The 21,311-nt window shown below is 41.4% G+C and overlaps 1 protein-coding gene across 2 annotated transcripts in view; it reads right to left on the bottom strand.

Annotated features, from left to right (window-relative positions):
- Nucleotides 1-272: 272 nt before the first annotated feature.
- BPGM (bisphosphoglycerate mutase) overlaps nt 273-21,311 on the bottom strand; it is a 30,608-nt gene continuing 9,569 nt past the window's right edge. Inside the window, exons 2-4 of one of the 2 annotated variants that reach the window (XM_020880062.2) lie at nt 20,843-20,968; nt 18,204-18,865; nt 273-2,513 (exon numbers count right to left, since the gene is read on the bottom strand). In XM_020880062.2, coding sequence (XP_020735721.1) covers nt 2,335-2,513; nt 18,204-18,804 — 780 coding nt within the window. In that variant the 5' untranslated portion in view covers nt 18,805-18,865; nt 20,843-20,968 and the 3' untranslated portion in view covers nt 273-2,334. The remainder of the gene's footprint in view (nt 2,514-18,203; nt 18,866-20,842; nt 20,969-21,311) is intronic. The other variant, XM_020880061.2, reaches the window with a different exon arrangement.

A 21,311-nucleotide genomic window follows, 5' to 3' on the forward strand; every position in this document is an offset into this window, starting at 1 on the left:
GGCTAGGTGGTTACAAGGCAAGCCAAACCTGGCCCGCCAAGGACCAAATTTCTAGATAAGCTATCATTTTTTACATTTAAAAAATTCCCCCTATTTATGGTCCCAGCTTGACATAGTACAGAGGATACCAAGATAAGGATCCAGGTTAGGCATTCTTCAAGGTACCTACATCAAAAATCCTGAATACTTTGCAAACCATGCAAAGAAAACAGGTTCGCTAGGTGGTCTCAAGGTTGACGTGCTAAAGTTGTTAAAGATAACTGTACATCAAGTTTTCATAAATCTCGCTTCATTTATTTCAGCCAAGATCTCAAAAACAATAAAACCAAAATTGTACCAGAATGTGTCAGCAACAAACAATCATCCCTCTCTGCGGAAGTCTGTGAGACTCCAAAGTGACTGAGCGTGAGCACAGCTTTGTGCATAGGAGCAATCATGCTGCTGGGGGTGCTCTGGAGGTGGACGTCTAGAGGTGGGACGAGGGGAAAATCCAAATCTGGGTTCTTGAGCTGCTTTAAGACATGGTCACCACTTGGGCTGGAAAATTCAGATGCCAGTTCCAGAGATGAAGCTGTTCAAAAATGGTCTGAGTTGAAGTTTAGCCATAGGTTTGGAATTCTAGGAAGAGACGGTAGTTGTATTCGTGGCCCTGATCTCTGAATTATTATAAAGAGTGCTATTTGTTTGGGCAACAGGACTGTGAAAAGAAGGATGGCAGCAGAAAAGACAGTAGTTGGTCAGGAATGCCAAGCAGCCACATTCCGTGTCCTTACGCATTGCAGATGTGGCCAGCTGTGAGCAAACCATGTTCTTTTCAGCCACCTTTATTTATCAGCTGATGCTCTAAGTCTTCTTTATCTTTTATCTTTTGGCTGCACTGCACAGCACGTGGGGTCTTAGTTCCCTGACCAGGGATGGAAACCGTGTCCCCTGTATTGGAAGTTCAGAATCATAACCACTGGACTGCCAGGAAAGTCCCTCTAAGTCTTGATTTAAGGATCAGTGGAGACCAAGCAGTAGCAAGGGTTTTATAATTAGTTTCCTTCTAATGCCAATTTTACTATAAAATGGACACAAATAAACTAATCCACCAATGGAAAACCGTGAAAAACTGGTGATACCTGTAATAGCTATTATAGATGTAAACTGTTAAGATGACTATCATTGAAACGTACGTCACTTGCTTTGACATAAGGCAGTAGCTTAAAGAAATGATGACGTACCTGTCTACAGCATCTAAAGACATCCTGTATCATTAAGATTGATGAGCAATCAATCAATCAGTCTGTGGTCTATCCTGAGTACTACAGGCTATGTACCATAATGTTTTGACCTCAGCAGATAAAGAACAAATGTACATGACAAGTGCCAGTATACCATTTCCCCTGTTCAAGTGAATGAAATTACACCCACTATATTCTATCTTCACCCTGACCCAACCTTCAATTTATAGAGAATTAAGCATGTCTGTGTGTTGAAACAAGTACAACTCTTTGTGTTACAGGAAGATGAGAGCAGAGACTAATTCAGAAGCTTCTACTTAATACTTATGAATCACATGGAAATACTTTGGGGGTACCATTTTCAGACACAGAACTTATTTTTAAATCAATTTTAAGGAGCCCAAGATTAATGTTTAAAAACAAAAGAGAACATGAATAGCTATGGTTGTCTATATGCTGCTAATTCCAGCAGCCAGAAAGGAATTCCACCAGATGTCAAACAGGATGTCTCTGGACTAGAGATGAGGCAAAGGGCCTTGCTGTTTGTAGCTGGCTGCTTTGGAAGAATCCATCTGTGACTCTCCCATTTAATGGGCCACTGGTCTTACATATGAGAGTACCCCTTTTCCTTGAGGAAAAGACTAGTAATAAATACTTAAGTAGAGCATAGTATCTAATATCCTTTATTATCATCCCAGAAATTTTCTATAAACACAAACGTCTTATTAAAGTGAAGGTCTGTCAGTAGTGACTCAATACTGATTTACTGAATGAGGACAACCTTAAACTTGACCTTCACTTGTAGCTTTCCCATCTCAGAAACTTAGGACATTGATTAAGCCCCACTGGTGACTAACTTAGTGACTAATTAAAAGGAGGCCGGCAGGGGTTAGCACATAAGGCTATGACATAAGCACTTGGGCATCCTAAAGCCTTTAACTGGGCCAAGGTTAAGTTACCTAATTACCTCTACAAACTCTACCCCACAGCCTAGATCTGGAAAAATCAGGCAGGGAGACCAAAAATGAAAAAGAAAAGCAAGATGAGCACCCATAACACACTGCATGCCACTCCTTCTGCAGCTATTCCTAGCCAGCACGTGGGAAAGACTTTATTTGTCAGCTCGTTTCACTTTTCCTTGATCCTCAACTTTCTTAATGGCTGCTTGGATAGCCTCTTGGTCGCCCAGGAACTGGTGAGGCCCAACAGTATGCAGGTTCTCATCCAATTCCAGGAGAATGGGGACCCCAGTAGGAAGAGTAATGTTGATAATTTCTTCATCCGAGATACCTGGAGATCAAGAGGGGGAGAAACAAGGCGTTAAAGACAATCCAGGAGGAAGCTCTGGTTACGTATTTAAGTGCACATTTACTTAGTCCCATATTAACTGTGTGTTTGGAACCATGCCAGATACTGAAGGATTCCAGCTATGGTCATTGGAAGCCAAGGACATCCCAGAAGATTAAAAAAATAAAAAGAAAGATGAGACAGAAATTTACATTACATCAAATCTTAGGAAAATACGTTTTGGGGCAACCTGTTCCTGGTTGTTTCCTAACTAAATGATTGACAGGTCTCATCCTCCTCTTGTCCTTTAACATTCTAACTGCTGGGAGAGCAAGGTGTATGTGGGATCTGAGTTCCCAGACCAGGGATTAAACCCACAGCCTTGACAATGCAAGCCAAGAGTCCTTAGTCACTGGACCACCAGGGAATTCCATCAGATCTTTTTTAAGTAACCTGAATCATAGGTTGTTCAACTTTGACCAGAAGAGCTGGAGTTGTGGCAAGGGTAGAAGCAGCCGTGGTGGTTATAGGTTTATGGGGTCTTTTTTTTTTATGAGTGCTTTAAACGATAAATAGCTAATGTACATTCCACATTCAAGGGACTTTTCAAAGTACTTTATGTGTGTTAACTTGTTTAAAATCAGATATGCACTATTATTTTTCCATGTAACAATTTCAACACAGAGAGGTTAAGCAAACAATTCAAGATCACACAGGCTGTAAATAGCAAGGCCTGGATTTAAGCCTAGGTGAGGAGAGTGAAAAAGTTGGCTTAAAGCTCAACATTCAGAAAACTAAGAGCATGGCATCCAGTCCCATCACTTCATGGCAAATAGATGGGGAAACAGTGGCTGACTATTTTTCTGGGCTCCACAATCACTGCAGACAGTGACTGCAGCCACGAAATTAAAAGACGCTTACTCCTTGGAAGCAAAGTTATAACCAACCTAGACAGCATATTGAAAAGCAGAGACATTACTTTGTCAACAAAGGCCCATCTAGTCAAGGCTTTGGTTTTTTCCAGTGGTCACGTATGGACGTGAGAGTTGGACTGCGAAGAAAGCTGAGGGCTGAAGAATTGATGCTTTTGAACTGTGGTGTTGGAGAAGACTCTTGAGAGTCCCTTGGACTGCAAGGAGATCCAACCAGTCCATTCTAAAGGAGATCAGACCTGGGTGTTCATTGGTAGGACTGATGTTGAAGCTGAAACTCCAATACGTTGGCCACCTCATGCGAAGAGTTGACTCAATGGAAAAGACCCTGATGCTGGGAGGGATTGGGGGCAGGAGGAGAAGGGGACGACAGAGGGCGAGATGGCTGGATGGCATCACTGACTCGATGGGCATGAGACTGAGTAAACTCCGGGAGTTGGTGATGGACAGAGAGGCCTGGTGTGCTGCGGTTCATGGGGTTGCAAAGAGTCAGACATGACTGAGTGACTGAACTGAACTGAACCCTAGGTGTCTGCAATTATTATACAATGTTTTTCAAGTTTCTCTGATTCAAAATGGACAAAAAGAAGAGAGGAGACCTGAAGAGATGGAGTTAAGCTAATTAAAAGGCAACTGAAAATGTTCAAATTATCTGCTTTAAAAACAGACATTTATTATATAGACTTCTAAACTCTAACCATATGCTTCTGTGCTATATTAACAGAAAGGACCTAGGTAGAGCAAGTTCTGAGGCAAGTTCAAGGGTCCTCCTTTACTTGGAAGGTGAGAATGGCAGAATAAGTTAGTGGCAGTTAGTTATCAATGCACTCTGTCATTTTTATTAACCAATGGTCATAACTCAGAGGCCCTCTCTGGGCCTCCACTGCCTCTGTCTAATTAAAAAAAGAAACACACACTCTTCTCTACCACCATTACCAAGGGTGTGAGGTAGAAGGAACGGACTTAAAAAGAGAACAGACATGAAGAAGGACTGCACAAAAAGTATTTCTTCTTTCTCCACTAGGAATTCTCTTCTAGGTTGAAGATTTAAAGAGAAGGCTACTAACACACTACTTTGCCCTGCGAAGGCCCCACCCTCACACTGCAACCCTACATAAGATTACCATTCCAAACTAAAGCTGGCAAGAACAAATACATTTGGACCAGCAGCCAGCTGTTTACTTGGGAGATGACTGCCTTGGATTTTAAGAGTGCACGGGCTCCGTCAGGTCAGATCTGTCAGCTGGACGCACAGCAGCTGCCACACGCAACCCCTGGAGACAGTCAGAGTGGAATGCAACAGCACACGGTTTAGAGCCAGGTGACTGCTAAGGATATAGAGAAACTGAAATCCTAATACATTGTAAATTAGGGTATAAGATCCTATGGAATCTTTGGAAAACAGTCTGGCAATTCTTCAAACAGGTAAGCACAGAATTACCATGGGACCCAGCAATTTCACTCCTAGGTACACACCCAAGAGAAATGCAAACATATGTCCACACAAAAGCCTATACCCGAACCCTCAGAGCAGCATCATTCATAATAGACAAAACATGAAAACAGCCTAAAAGTCCACCAAGTGATGAATGGATGAATTAAATGTGGTCGATCCAGACAATGGATTATTATTTGGCAATAAAAAGGAATGGAGTGCTGATACATGCTAAACATTGATAACCCCTGGAAACAGTATGCTAAGTGAAAGAAGCCAGTCGCAAAGGAGTATACACTCCATGATTCCATTTATACCAAATGGTGCCTTCCCAAGATGGTTCAGCAGGTAAAGAATCCGCTTTCCAATGCAGGAGACACAGGAGACGTGGGTTTGATCCCTGGGTCAAGAAGATCCTCTGGAAGAGGCCATGGCAACCCACTCCAGTATCCTTGCCTGGAGAATCCCATGGGCACAGAAGCCTGGTAGGCTACAATCCAAAGGATCACAAAGAGTTGGACAAGGCTGAGCAACCAAGCACGAATGAGGGCCAGGACTGGCAAATCTAACAATGACAGAAATAGATGTGTGGTTGCTTAGGGCCAGAGGGGATGGGAGGTCTGGGCAGTGACAGCCAGGTATGGGGATTTTTTTTTTTTTTTTTTTTGAGGATAATGAAAATGTTCTGAAATTGTGCTGATAGATGGACAACTCTGTGAATAAACAACTCTGTGAAAAGTCACTGAATTATACACTTTAAATGGATAAACTGTATGGCATGTGAATTATAACTCTAGAAAGATGTCTGAAAAACTACTGAACAGATCCAGAGAAGTTTATGGTTCAAATCACAAGACAGTTAAGGTAGTAAAATTGGACTTTTAAAAAAATTTCCAAATTCCAGGACTTCAGCTCTGGTCATCTGACTCGTCGATGGCTATTTCCACCTCTATGGAAATATGGCACAATGAGAGAGGAGAAAGCTTATGTCCATGTTCTGCCCTTGCGAAGGGCTGGGTGCTAATTGGACACCAGAATCTAGTGGTCTCATGTTTTCAAGACTAGTACAGGTGTGAACAGGTTTTGCCTGTTTACTGCTCAGCAGTAAAGCATCCACCTGCAATGCAGTAGACCAGGGCTTGATCCCTGGGTTGGGAAGACCCCCCGGAGAAGGAAATGGCAGTCATTCTAGTATTCTTGCCTGGGAAATCCCATGGACAGAGGATCCTGGCATGCTATAACCCATGGGGTTACAGAAGAGTAGGACATAACTTGGCAACTAAACAACAATAACAGGGATGAACTGACTTGTCTGATTCCCCCTTGAAATAGCTAATACACGGGGATTATCATGGGGCAGGGTTAGGGGTTATGATGTGACCTCAGAGAAAAGTGCTAGGTTTTTGGCAAGAGTCAAGGGGCACACATGGAACTCATCTGACCATGGCCTCAGATCTAACCAGGGGTAACAAGTGTTATTTTTAAGAGCGTTACTCTCAAGCTCATGCTTATGGCTTAGATAACAACCTGGCTTTGTGTGGGACCACATGAAAGAGCAAACTAAACAAAGGCCACGAGAACTACAATATTTCACCTATAAAGAAAGGAGAGTTCAACAGAAGTAGAAATATTTCAATAAATAAAGTTGACATTCCACTTTAATGACTACTCAAGCCATTCACAGAGCAGACTAATTACTCACAAATATTTAAAATACTTAGATTGCTTAATAATCAGTCAACAGACTTAGTGACTGACATTTTAAAAAAGCAAATTAGGAAAAACCACAATGAAGCCATTACTCATTACTCAATTTTGGCATAAGCCACATTCTTTGTCCTAAGAGAGTGAAGCAAGCAGAACTCCTAAGGCTGAAAAATGCATCTGCATTGGATTAAATCAAACCGAATCAATACTATATTATGCAATATCATATTACAAATGCATTAACTGGAATATCACATGAAAGTTATAATGAGTGGCCAGATATCACATCCTCCATCTGATAATGGGCTTAGATTGTTTTAAACGGCATCTAAGAATGTTTGGAAGGGAAATATCTAATCCCGCATCAACCCCTTCACCAACTCCCGACTGTTGTCTTTAATTCTTGAATCTTCCATGTAGAAGCATCTGAAAGTTAACTGCAATCCATTTTAATGACTGGGATATTTCAAGTAAGAAATAATGAAAATTTGGTGGTGAGTCAAAGGAGTAACTCAAAGCCAATATGGGAAGAAATCCAAACAACTTAATTCTCTGCACACAGGACCAACTTCCAAAAATCCAGACTGTGTCTACAATGACTCCCCTAGCCACTGAACAGGAACAGGAACCAGGGACAGTCATGAAGATCCCCACACATATATACAGCACTACCTCTCTGCCTTCTATCAGCGGTGGCTGAGCAAATACTCACTTCTCCCACCAGGATTATAAGACCATGTTTTAGCCACTCTTGTGATGCTCATGCTTTTGAATGGGGCCTTATGCAAGAATTCAGTAATGTTTGTTCAACTGTAAGGGATTTTATCATGTGTTGGCTGCTAGAATCCGGAATTTTTTTAGCTTAATGATCTGATGTTACAACTATATGAATTAAGTAAAGGCTGTTAGAAATAGAATGTTAACAAAAGCTCTAAGACATATAGTCTGTACATGAAAGCACTCAGAGGACTATGTCGGAGGTACAGTACCAGCCAAGTTTCAGAAGGAGATTGAAAAGGAGACTCATAGTGTGCCTCATAAGTACAGACTTTGCATGTCCACGTCCAGGTGCTGCATCCTTGTACCAAGAATATACGGCACCTGACTTAATGGACCCTTGGCACAAGGCTGAAATGAATGAACCTGAACTCTCTAAGCTTTCAAATTAAATCTGGTCCCTTACTGTTGAAGCTCTGACTAAAGATTGTGATTCTTTTATTACCTTTTTAAGGAAAAAAGAGAGACGGTCAAAAAGGTTGAAGAAAAAGTCATTGTATTTAGTACACAAACTGCAAACAACTGAAATTAAATTTGTCTTCTATATATTTCCTTTGGTTTTCTCCAAAGTGTTTGCCAAAATCTTTGAATATCAGGAAACAAGAGAAAAGATGTTTGGGGAGACAGATCTCTACAGGACAACGTGCGTGTGCATGCTCAGTTGCTTCAGTCATGTCCAACTCTGTGATCATGGACTGTAGCCTGCCAGGCTCCTCTGTCCATGGGATTTTCCAGGCAAGAATACTGGACTGAGTTGCCATGTCCCCCTCCAGGAGATCTTCCGACCCAGGGATCGAACCCAAGTCTCTTGTGTCTTCTGCATTGGCAAGTGGGTTCTTTACCATTAGCACTACCTGTGAAGCCCTGGGAAACCCCAATTCCATGATGCATATTTTTGGGAATTAGAGAAAGAGGGCAAAACTCCGATCAAATTATACAAATGTGAGGTGCCCCACTTCCTTTTCCCAATCACATCAGTCACAATTAAAACCCCACTGACAGTGACTTGTGATGAGAGTTCTGTATTCTTCTATTGCCAAAATAAGAGCTGACACAAGATTCCGAATTTCATATATGGTCCATCTACTTTTAATTTTATTTCTTTTAGGTTTGAATGTTATCCATGTACAACTTAAAAGACTGGCCAGGGGACAATTAGAAATTGGTTAGTTGAGTAGTGTAACATGATAATAACATAACAGCCTCTGATTCAGAATAAGGCAGAGAGTTTTATACATCTAATTTTATAGTTAAATAGTTTACAACTTTTAAAAAGGAAGGTTTCTATAAATCAATTATAATAAGAGAAAGCTTAACCATACCACTAGACAAGCATTTGCTTCATAGAAGAGAGGCCTGACTTTGCTGCTTCTGAAAATATCCCACAAAATGCCAAAGGTGACTGGTCAGTCAGTCCCTGTCCCCACAGCAAGTCCTAGCTGACCTTTCCTCCTTAAGTCTCTAATTTCACTTCATTACTTCTTTGCCTTGATACGTGTGCAGCTGCACAAGGTTCTTCAGTGGGGCAAGGCTGTCTTTGCATGCCACTTTTACTCCAAACTTGAAACTGCCTAGTCCTTTCTTGAACCCAGACTAAACAATCCACTTCCGCTGGCAAAATGCAGACTACATGCAATGCTTCAGTTCAATACCTCACTTCTCCTCCAATGTGGGCCGGCAGGAAACAAACAGGAAGTGGCTCTGCCAACCACAGAGAAAGAAACACACCCGTCTGGAATGCGAAGGAGCAGGGAGCTATTAGATACTAAGCCTGGGCTAGGCGTCATCATGGTGGAAGGTGGGCTGGTGAGAGGTGGGCTCTGCTCTCATCTAGACTTCTTAGGACAGCATGGGTAGTTGTTTATGCTGTTAAAAATCAATAAAGCAGTCCTTCATGTAGAGGTTTTCTTACTACATAGTATTTCACATATTTAAGTCTTCTTTCTTCTGAAGGAATTAAGAACTACCATCAGGTTAAAAGTAAAGCAGTCCATGTCACTACACCAAACTGAAAAGCCTTTGCAAAGAGAAGGAAACTATCAACAAACCAAAGGGCAGCATTCGGAATGGGGAAAGATATCTGCAAAGTGATACATCCGACAAGGGGTTCATATCCAAAGTAGACAAGGAGTTCAAACAATTCAGCATCCAAAAAAAAAACCAAAACAAAACAAACAAGCAAGCAACCTGATTAAAACATGGGCAGAGGACCTGAATAGATGTTTCCCAAAGGAGAAATGCAGATGGCCAACAGACACATAAAAAGACGCTCAGCTGTACTAAACATCAGGGAAATGCAAACAAGAACCACAGTGAGATACCACCTCATACCTGTCAGAGTGGCTATCATCAGAAAGACAACTAATAACCACTGCTGGCAAAGATGTGGAGAAAAGGGGACCCTGTGCACTGTTGGCAGGACTGTAAATTGGCGCAGCCATTATGGGAAGCAATATGCAGGTTTTTCAAAACATTAAAAATAGAGCCACTATATGATCTAGCAATTTCACTTCTGGGTATTTATCCAAAGAAAAAAAAAACACTAATTAAAAAAAAAACATGCAAACTAATGTTCACTGGAACATTATTTATAATAGTCAAGAAATGGAAGCAACATAAGTATTCAATGATAAATTAATGGATAAACAAGATGTGGTGTATATACACAATGAAACATTCCTCAGTGTTAAAAAAGATAGCTTGCCATTTGTGACAATATGGATGGATCTAGAAGGTATTACGCTAAGTGAAATCAGGCAGAGAAAGACAAATACCATGTGATCTCACTTACATGTGAAATCTAAAAAACCAAACAAACAAAACAAAATGAAAACAATCAATGATTGTTCAAATGAAAATTTTAAAACCTGACTTACAGGCTTCCCTGGCGGCTCAGAGGTAGAGTCCACCTGTCAATGCAGGAGACATGGGTTCCGGCCCTGGTCCGGGAAGATTACACATGCGGTGGAAGAGCTAACCCCATCCATCACAACAACTGAACCACGTGCTGCAACTCCTGAAGCCCACGCACCCTTGAGCCTGTGTTCCGCAAGGGAAGCCAGCACAATGAGAGACCCACACACTGCAGCTGGGAGTAGCCCCTCTCGCTACAGCTAAAGGAAAGCCCGTGTAGCAGCAAGGACCCAGCACAGCCAAAAATAAATTTTAAAAATTAAAAAAAACATGACTTGGCTACACTAAATAGCAGAGGAAGACAGAGAAACAAAGCAAAACAAAATACCGAACCACAGTTTTCCAATAAGTTCAAGCACTTGTTCTAATTCCTACCAGAAACATGTATGCAAAATGCCTAGTACTGTGTTTAGCGCATAGTATGCCCTCAAAAAAGGGCCATCTTGTATAGCTGTACCAGGGAGTGTCATTCACAAACCACAGTGTAAAACCATAAGACTCAATTAGTTGCATGAAATTACCTTTTTATAGTTTATGTGCCAAAGATACTCGAGTCAGCTTCTCATAACAGTATTTCAAACAGAATAGATCAAGGGAAGGGCTACTTTTCAGGAAAAAAACTAAAACAGTTCAGGTGGTAAGTATCCTGTGGACAGAGGAGCCTGGTGGGCTGCCGTCTATGGGGTCGCACAGAGTCAGACAGACTGAAGTGACTTAGCAGCAGCAGCAGGGTAGAATCATAGCACCAAATATTTTAGAAACAAAATAACATCTTAGGAACTTTCTCCATTGTTGGGGTATATAGCAGATGAGTAACACATGTATACCCTGAGCCAAACGATCTTAAGGCCCTTGGAGACTTCAGGGCAGACCAATTTCCCAATTAGTTCCGTGACTGGCTTATCATTCTTTCCAATCCAAAGTTACAATAAGGTATTTCTAGAAGACAGTATGCTGTCATTGATTCTATCAGTTACCGTATTCTGCCCAACAGAAGGTAAGATGCTTTAAGTATGTCAAACAATTTAAGAACAGTATGGGGGAAAATTGCCCATTTCCTTGAAAGATCCTGTTTGTAGGGGAGAATTTTACATAAACATATCTAGAAAACAGGACTAGGAATCAGATCAGTCTACAACAACATTCATTTTTACCTTTGTGACCAATGCAAAGAATTTAGCAACTTTTGTACTTATAGGGAATATGGAATCTTGTCACACCCATTTCAAAGATTCATTCTTAATACAGATGAATAACCTTTATAATAAGATGACCATATAATTTATCATCCAAACTGGGGCACTTTAGAAAGTGAAAGGAGATGCTGTGAATAACTGTACTAGGGTAACAGACATTAACCAAAAACAGGGGGATGTACAGTAACATAAATTCACAGTAAAAATAAATTAGCAATTAAGATGGCACATTTTCTGGTCCTTTTAAAAAATATCTTCATTGTTGCGTGAGGGTTTTCTCTTGTTGCAGCAAGTGGGACCTACTCTCTAGCTTCGGTGCGCACACTTCTCATTGCAGTGGCTTCTCTTGTTGGCAGAGCACAGGCTTTAGGCACATGGGCTCAGCAGTTGTGGTGCATGGGCTTAGATGCCCCCACCACATGTGGAATCTTCCTGGGCCAGGGATTGAAACCCATGTCCCCTCCACTGGCAGGCAGATTCTTAACCACTGGACGGCCAGGGAAGTCCTTTACATTTTTTTAACACAATAAACACATATACACACAGATAAATTGGCCAATCATCTTTTTATATTAGAAAAATCTTGTATTTCCCCCCTTAAAGTAAGGGTGTGTGTGCTCCTTGCTCAGTCATGTCCGACTCTCTGCAATCCCATGGACTGTAGACCACCAGATTCCTCTGCCTATGGAGTTTTCCAGGCAAGAATACTGGAGTGGGTTGCCACTTTCTACTTTAGGGAATCTCCCTGACTCACAGATTGAAACCTTGTCTCCTGTATCTCCTGCATTGGCAGGCGAATTCTTTACCACTGTGCCCCTTGGGAAGCCCTTAAAGTAAGCAAGATTCACTTAATTTTTGGAATCTTGGAAAGTCAGTATCTGGATTCAATTTGTTGTTGCTCAGTGGCTCAGCTGTGTCCGACTCTGTGACCCCACAGACTGCAGCACACCAGGCTTCCCTGTCCTGCACCACCTCCTGGAGCTTGCTCAAACTTATGTCCATTGAGTCGGTGATGCCATCCAACCACCTCATCCTCTGTCATCCCCTTCTCCTGCCTTCTATCTTTACCAGAATCAATATATTTTCCAAATTCAATAGAATGTTTCTTTTAGATTGAGAATTTCTCAAGTACCACATGAAAATTAGGTTTCCTAACTTTCCAAGAAGATCCACCAGCAATGCAGGAGACCCTGGTTAGATCTCTGGGTTGGGAAGAGCCCTTGGAGAAAAGAATGTCTACCCACTCCAGTATTCTTGCCTGGAGAATTCCATGGACAAAGGAGCCTGGCAAACTATAGTCCTTGGGGCCACAAAGAGTTGGACATGACTGAAGCGACTAACATAACATATGTAGCCTTCACACATGGACTCTTGAAGGTTAATGACATATAAGATAACTAATTTTGGTGTTCCTATTCCAGTGAGTATATACATCTACAATAAAGTTTTTAAAGGGCTGTGATCTCACTAAATTATCAGAAATGACATGGAAGAAATAAACACTTTCCTCTGATCTTTAAAAAGTGACTTATGCTTAATTCTTGGAGCTGTGGCATATAATACTTGGAACTTATTTTTCAACATACACTGTAAGAGAAATTTTAGTAGAGGGAATTGGCATTTAGAGGATTCCTAAAACAAGAGATAACAAATAATTTATGATGTGATCCTAAAATCTAGTCCAGGCTATTTCCAGCACATGAAGTCATTTTCTTCCATGTTAGGCATGGAAGTTACTACAGGGAATCTTAGCAACAGCAAAGAACCTTGATGAATCTTAACAACAGTACCACCAGGGGGTACTATAGACCAAAAGGGAACAAAGGCAACCAAAAGTTGCCCTCCTCCCAAGGATGGGGGAGCCAAGATCACAAACCACTCTTAAGACTTCCTCTGGTTCATGCCAATGTATGGCAAAAACCATCACAACAATGTAAAGTAATTAGACTCCAATTAAAATAAATAATTAAAAAAATTTTTTAAAGACTTCCTATGGACAAACTGCAATCTTCACTCATTCGTTTCCCAGCTATTGGCTGGTGCCTAATGGTATGTTCTGGTTTTTCTGCCAATTTTTTCCCCCCTGAATGTCTGCCATACTTCCTGGTTACCAACTCTACCATTTCTACCTTCCCTATCTCCCTCCCGTATACCGCCCTTCTCTTCTCCTGCAGACACCTGCCAGCCTTATACCCTTCTCTACACATACCTTCTACTCTTTGTATAACTGACCTCTTTGAGCATGAACACTGCTATTTTAAATCAGTTATTCCCCAAATGAAAACATTTTCTATACAGCCTGTTTACAGTGACAGGGCTAGGAGTTATAATTTAAGGTCGCTCCTACATCACTAATCTCTGAAAGGTAATTTAGTTCCATACACTCCAAATTAAAGGAAGAAAGACCTTCACAAGAAAAGTTAAATGAAGCCTAAGAACAAATGCCCACTGTTTTCTCAGTCAGTCAGTGTCTGCCACTCAGTCGTGTCTGACTCTTTGGTGACCCCATGGACTGTCGCCCACCAGGCTCCTCTGTCCATGTGGTTCTCCAGGTAACAATACTGGAGTGGATTGCCATTCCCTTCTCCAGGGGATCTTCCCAACCCAGGGATCAAACCCAGGTCTCTTGCATTGCAGGCGGATTCTTTACCATCTGAGCCACCAGGGAAGCCTCAGTAATGCTTATAAATCCATTTCTGCCCCAGTGGTCAAAGCTGTGTTTTAATTTTTTTATTTATTCTACTCCACATCCTTTGTTACCTGTCACTTCCATGTATTTGCCCCAAACTACTGCTTTCCAAGGCTATATCAAATCCTCTCATTTTTAAATCTCATTGATTAAATTATTTTGTAGTTTTAGTAATTCACATACCATACCACATACAACTGACCTATTTAATGTATTAATGGCTTTTAGTATATTCAGAGTTGTGCAAACATCACCACAATCAGTTTTAGAACATTTTCACCACCCCAATAAGAAATCCTGCATGTATCAGCAGTCACTCTTCACTCCACCCTCTTCCCCTCCAACTCAGTCCCAGGAGAAGAACAATCTATTTTGTGTCTATATAGATTTGCTTATCCTGGAGATTTTATACCAATACAATCCTACAATATGTGATCCTTTGTGATTGGCTTCTTTCATGTAATAATGATATCAAAGCTCATCTACATTATAGCATGTTCACTAATTATTTAATGCTAAATACTATTTAATTGTATGGACATACTACATATTTCATCTGTCCAGTCACCCATTGATGGGCATTTGGGTTGCCTCTATATTTTGTCTTTTATGAATAATGCTGCTTTGAAAGTTTGTGTACAAGTTTTTGTTTGGACATATGTTTTCATTTCTCTTAGGTATTATTATAAACTTAACTGTATTTCCCCCCCAAAAAATATGTTGAAGGTAAACTCCAGCACCTCAGAATGTGATCTCACTTGGAAATGAGTTTTTATAGAGGCAATAATGTTAAAATGAGGTCACTGGGTTAGGCTCCAGTCCAATATTTTGGGTGTCCTTATAAACAGGAAAATTTGGACAAGATGCAGAGACAGGGAGAAACCCAAGTGAAGATGGAAGGTTGCACTGATGCATCTACAAACCAAGGAATGTTACGGATTTCTGGCAAACACCAGAAACTACAAGAGGCAAGACAGGATTCTCTCCTACAGCCATCAGGGGGAGCAGGACCCCGCCAATACTTTGATTTAGGACTTCCAGCTCCTGGGACTGTGAGACAATTATTATCTGTTTTTCTGAGCCACCCAGTTAGGGGTCCTTTGTTACAGTCACCCTAGGAAATGAATACAGGAATGCATCTAGGGGTAGAACTGTTGGGTCACTGTTACACCATAAAGGAACTGCCAGATTGTTTTCTCAAAAAGCTGTATCATTTGGTTGTTTTCAACAAATTATTAGTGATTTCAAAACCTCCCTCAAATATAGTCAGCTCTTCTATGTATTACCTTGCCCTTGAAGAGTAATTCTCTCTCCAACCCCACCAAGATGGCAATCCTCCTTACCACCATTTATTAAGCCTTCCTATATTTTTCAAAAAAAGAAAAATAACAGATGGTTAAACTACCAATGCACTAATAGAAAGGGGTATTACAGTAAGCTATGGTTGGGGCTGTAGAATAATCTAAGCGCTCTAAACCTGAAGATAGGCAAAGAGTAAATAGTACCAGACAGGAGGAAACTGTCTTTAAAAGGAGGATTTCTGAGCTGAGATGGGGAAGAGAAGAGGATCCGTAAGGAGATGATGGCATTTTCCTGAAGGAAGGGAATCTGGCCACAGAGAGATCTAAATTCCATCTCTGGAAAAAAGGAATTAGTCTGGGGAGAAGAGAATACATCTTCTGGCAGAAACTTTGAAATTCTGAATTTCAGTTTGTTGTTCTCCTGAGAGGAGCCTCAACTCTTCTTCAAACAATAAAGTACTATAATAAACCCAGTAATGATGAAGTTATATATACATATTTAATCAAATATCTGACTATTCTGAACAAGGAAGAATAAAACCCTTTATACAGTTGAGTAAATAAGATACACACACATACCCACACATAAACAGATCAAGCACCATGCCTGGCCAATAAAGTTTTTAACAGCTAATAAAGTCTATAGATTTCAGATCTCTGCATAAGGAATGGATGTCAGGTTTATGAGTAATGACTTGGCTCTTGGCCATGGTATAAAAATTAGAGGGGGAAAAAAACACATGCTAAAAGGTTTACATTAAAATCTCATAAAGATCACTTCATTTTGTTAACAATAACCTATTTCATTTATTTCATGTGCAAGGTCAACCTTTTCATTTTTCACAGCCTCGTATAGAAAAGCAAAGCAGAATGAAAAGGGAATGTTGGAGAAATGCATTCTAATGCCAGTGGGCTAACTGCTGACAGTGATGAGAGACAGGAAAACACCAGCAGAGCCCATCACACAAAATGCACAACCATCTGGGATTATTTGGGAAATGAGCCCATCAAGGCTGTATATTGTCACCCTGCTTATTTAACTTATATGCAGAGTACATCATGCAAAAAAATGCTGGGCTGGATGAAGCACAAGCTGGAATCAAGAACGCAGGGAGAAATATTAATAATCTCAGATATGCAGATGACACCACCCTTATGGCAAAAAGCGAAGAGGAACTAAAGAGCCTCTTGATGATCGTGAAAGAGAAAGTGAAAAAGGTGGCTTAAAATTCAACATTCAGACAACTAAGATCATGGCATCTGGTCCCATCACTTCATGGAAAATAAATAGGGAAACAATGGAAATAAAAACAGACTTTATTTTCTTGAACTCCATAATCACTGCAAATGGTGACTACAGTCATGAAATTAAAAGATGCTTGCTCCTTGGAAGAAAAGCAATGACAAATCTAGACAGTGTATTAAAAAGCAGAGACATTGCTGACAAAGGTTCGTATAGTCAAAGCTATGGTTTTTCCAGTAGTCATGTATGGATGAGAGTTGGACCATACAGAAGGCTGAGCACCAAAAAATTGATGCTTTTGAACTGTGGTGTTGGAGAAGACTCTTGAGAGTCTCTTGGACTGCAAGAAGATCAACCCAGCCAATCCTAAAGGAGATTAGTTCTGAATATTCATTGGAAGGATTGATGCTGAAGCTCCAATATTTTGGTCACCTGATGTGAAGAACTAACTCATTAGAAAAGCCCCTGATGCTGGGAAAGATTGAAGGCAGGAGGAGAAGGGGACAACAGAGGACAAGATGGTTGGATGGCATCACCAACTCGATGGACCTGAGTTTGAGCAAGCTCCAGGAGATGGTGAAAGACAGGGAAGCCTGGCGTGCTGCAGTCCATGGGGTCGCAAAGAATCGGACTCAACTGAATAACAACCGGGATTATTTAGTGAAGGGAGAAAGGAGAGAAAAAACCCCTGAAGGGGTCACAGTGCAATCACGGTGCCCCAAACTGGTGAGCTCGAGTCCTCCAAAGAGTTCATGTTGCTTAAAGAGATAGGTAACAATAGTACTTTCTAGAAGACAACATCAAGGAATTAAAATTAAAGTTACTGATTATCTCTAATAAGCCATCCTTTTCTTTTCCTTCTCCTGAACTTTCTCCCAGTCGATAACTAAATCTGGTCTGGAAAGAGAAGACTGGAACAAAACAATTATCCAGGAAACCTAGGTCTGAAAATACAGCAATAGCTGTTTAAAGCTGGAAGAACATGAGCAAGACTAAAATCTATATAATTTTACTTATCGTGAAACACTTAACAAACAACAACAACAAAAATGTATCTTGCACACCATTCCTACAGAAACCTCTTCTCTCCCCAGCCTCCTCTTACCTGGTCACAACAAAAGTCACATAATCTTCTAAATCAGTGGTTCTCAAGCACTTGGAGAAGCCCAAGCAGCAGTATTGGCATCATCTGAAAATTCTTTGAAAAAGCAAATTATGGTGCCACACCCCGGGCCTACAGGCTCCAAGAGTGGGGCCAGAAACCAGGGGTGGTCCAAGTGCTTCCTCCCTTCAGGTGATTCTGAGGCTTGCCGAAGTTAGAGCAAATAATACAAACGTAAAAGACCCAGGATTTCTGATGGAACAAAACAATCCTTAAACGACTGAAGTGACAAAACGTGATAGGGAACGAAAGTCTATAATGTAAACTGTGCATTATTAGTTTAGAAACCATGTTCTTTCTAGACTAAGACCCGGTTAGTAATAGCGTGAAGATGGTACCTTCCAGATATTTCAGGAGTGCCCGGCAGCTATTTCCATGAGCAGATATCAGAATGGTTTTACCACGTAATACTTCAGGAGCAATCCTTTCGTTCCAATAGGGAAGGAGTCTCTCCAAAACATCCTTTAAGCTCTCGGATCGTGGCAGCTGATCCAAAGGCACATCACACACTTTATATTTCCGGTCGTTGTAGATTTCGTGGTAGTAAGGATGGGACTCATCGATGGGAGGAGGGGTCACATTGTAGCTCCTTCTCCACAGCCTCACCTGCTCCTCGCCGTGATTCAACGCCATCTGCTCCCTGTTGAGACTGATCAAGGCTCCGTAGTGACGCTCGTTGAGACGCCAGGAGCTCTCCATGGGAACCCACTCCTGCCCCAGCTCTTCCAGGATCAGCCAGGCTGTGTGGATGGACCGGTTCAAGATGGATGTGAACACGAGATCAAACTCAACGTTTAGTGCTTTGAGTTGCTTCCCACAGTTCCGCGCTTCCTCCAGGCCGTCACTGTTGAGTTTCTGATCCACCCAGCTACAGAAGCGGTTCTCTTTATTCCAAGCACCCTCTCCATGTCTTAACATGATCAGTTTGTACTTGGACATATTGATGGCTGAGCTTTCCTAGGGCTTTCCAAAGGGTTGGTGTTCAGTGACAACAATATATCTGCATGGAGAAGAAACAAGAAGTATAAAAGTTATATGTTTCATTCAACTGACTACCTGGGAGTGGAAGCACAACTTTCCAACAGTCAGTTTCTAAAATACACTGGAATGATTCCTTGAACCGTTTTGACATCAGGCATCCAGCAACTCATACACACTATGGCACATATGGGCAGAGTCTACAGACAATTACAGGGAACCTAGTTAGATGGCTTAATTATCTGATGGTTAGATAGTATATGTTAATTGTATGACGTAAAACAACAGAACACTTTATTCTAATGGCATGCTACAAGTCCACCAGATAAAAAGGCAGTTCCTGCTTACAGAAGAGAGGATTTAATAGAATGAGTTGTACGTGTCTAAAATGATGACTTGTAACTGGGAACTCCCAGCTTTGAGAAGCTGACTCAAGATTGAAGGAACACCCTTCTCATTCTGTTTTCCCTCTAGTGAAGAAAGAAATATTTACAGTCTCATCTTATTACAGAAGTTATTAAACATGCTAATTCTATAAACCACCACATTCACCTGGTATGTAAATCACCGAATGGAGACAACTGGCTCTTTAATGCCATAGTCTACACCACACACACAAGAAAATCTAAGTTTCAACATTTAAACAATACCTAGATGATTTCAATCAACCTTAGCATCCAATACGGTAGTCACTTAAATAATCTCTCACCTGACTCAAGATGACAGTTTTTGGCAGAAATAAATCTGGATGCAAAACAAGCTATCAAATTAAGCAGCTGAGAGATGCTGCCTGTAGAATGAGATTACCAGGAGCAGGTGGTCTGCAGGAGTAAGAGGAAGCACACAGATAAGGAGGCCACATCTCCTCCTCTCAACCCTTCAGCTTTCCTATACATGCCAGCCACATCACAGAGGAAGACTCTAGTAAGGTGGCACAGGCAACCCTGGAGTGTTCCTGAACCCCCTAACTGAAGCTGCTAGAGCAGAAATCTGGGCCCACTCTGTCCCCTGGAGAAAATCTGCAGCCTGGCTGCACCAGCCTGCCTCACTGGCCTTTTGATGGGCACATCCACACTGACAAATGCTACTCGGTTTACATGCCCAGCACTTTCCACACCAGGGAATACAGATTATACAAACATTAGGGCCTGGTCTTCTGCCATTCTTGGCAACTTCCATGAACCGGAGATACTCTGTCCCACTTAAACTGTGATTCGCCCACAGTTCTATAATAACCAGTGACAAAGTTAATTGGAATCTGGATCTAATTTCTTCCTTTCCTTAGTTAATCCCAAGAGATTCTCAAGTGTTGTGGGGGAGGGGAGTCTTTACAACAAAGCTTCCGATTTCAGAGGGCCAAGAGCAGACCTGAGGGAGGAAGCAGATGGAAATGATCTGCAAGTGGTTGAAAGGTGACAGCAGTTAGGTTTATGACCTTCCCTTCTCATCGGGCATCAATGAAGTCAGACCTTTATTTAGTGAATGTGCAACAGGGAAGCATCAGGTTACTGGAAGAGCCTGGGCTCAGGACGCAGGTGAAGGTACCTTGCAGAGCTGAGACTTTCCAGAGGGAGAAAGATGCCTCTCCGCTCAACCCAGATGGGCATCGAGGGGCAGAAAACTGAAAATGGGATGAGGTAGCTAGGCAGTGTTTAGCTAGGTGATTACTGGTGCCTGGAAGTGGAGTACTCATGAAACGAATGAAGCTCAAGCTTTAGGGTCCCTCACTTGAACAAACTCCTTCTAAGGTGCTGGGAGAGACCAAATAATGAATTCACATGGATGAGAATGTGTATGTGTGTTTAATCAGCAAAAGAAAGACACTTGGGTATTGATTTTTTTGACGAGCCCACCCCAATTCCACTAAGTGCTAGAAGCTTCAGGCCCATCAAAACCTGGATTCCTGCCCATGCAACATTTTATTCACTGCTCTGCTTCTGGTGGTGGAGGGGGATGGAGAAAAGAGAAGCTGTCGATTGTTTTCTACCTCAGCCCTTACCGTGTCTTGTCAAGCAAGAAGCTCGTTATAGCAAAGAAACTATTTTTCACTTCAAACGAAGAAGGTGTGATGCACAAATATTGTAGGCAGATGCACCTCTCCATCATCTTTTGATGATGAACTATCCTGAGGGAGAAAAAAATGTAGCAATAACATCACGAACACTCAGGCACCTATCACGAAGCTTTACAGTATTTTAATCAGTTCTATTTGTTTAAGAAATAAGACAATTTCTGTTTCTTCCCTCTCAAAATAAATACACTGGAGCAGAGAAAATAGTGCTACAGCCACAAAGACTCTACAAATACACCAGCCCCTTATTATGGTGCACAGAGGGCAAACACAGGATAAGATAGCAAAGTGGAGCATCTACTTCAGGTCAACAAAGTCCCTTCCCTCTCTCCTCCTTGCTATCAACTGACCTTTGCCATTTAATTAATGGCTGAATATTTACAAAAGAGCTGTTGAG

This window comes from Odocoileus virginianus, chromosome 1 (assembly GCF_023699985.2).
Source record: "Odocoileus virginianus isolate 20LAN1187 ecotype Illinois chromosome 1, Ovbor_1.2, whole genome shotgun sequence".
Classification (NCBI taxonomy): Eukaryota; Metazoa; Chordata; class Mammalia; order Artiodactyla; family Cervidae; genus Odocoileus; species Odocoileus virginianus.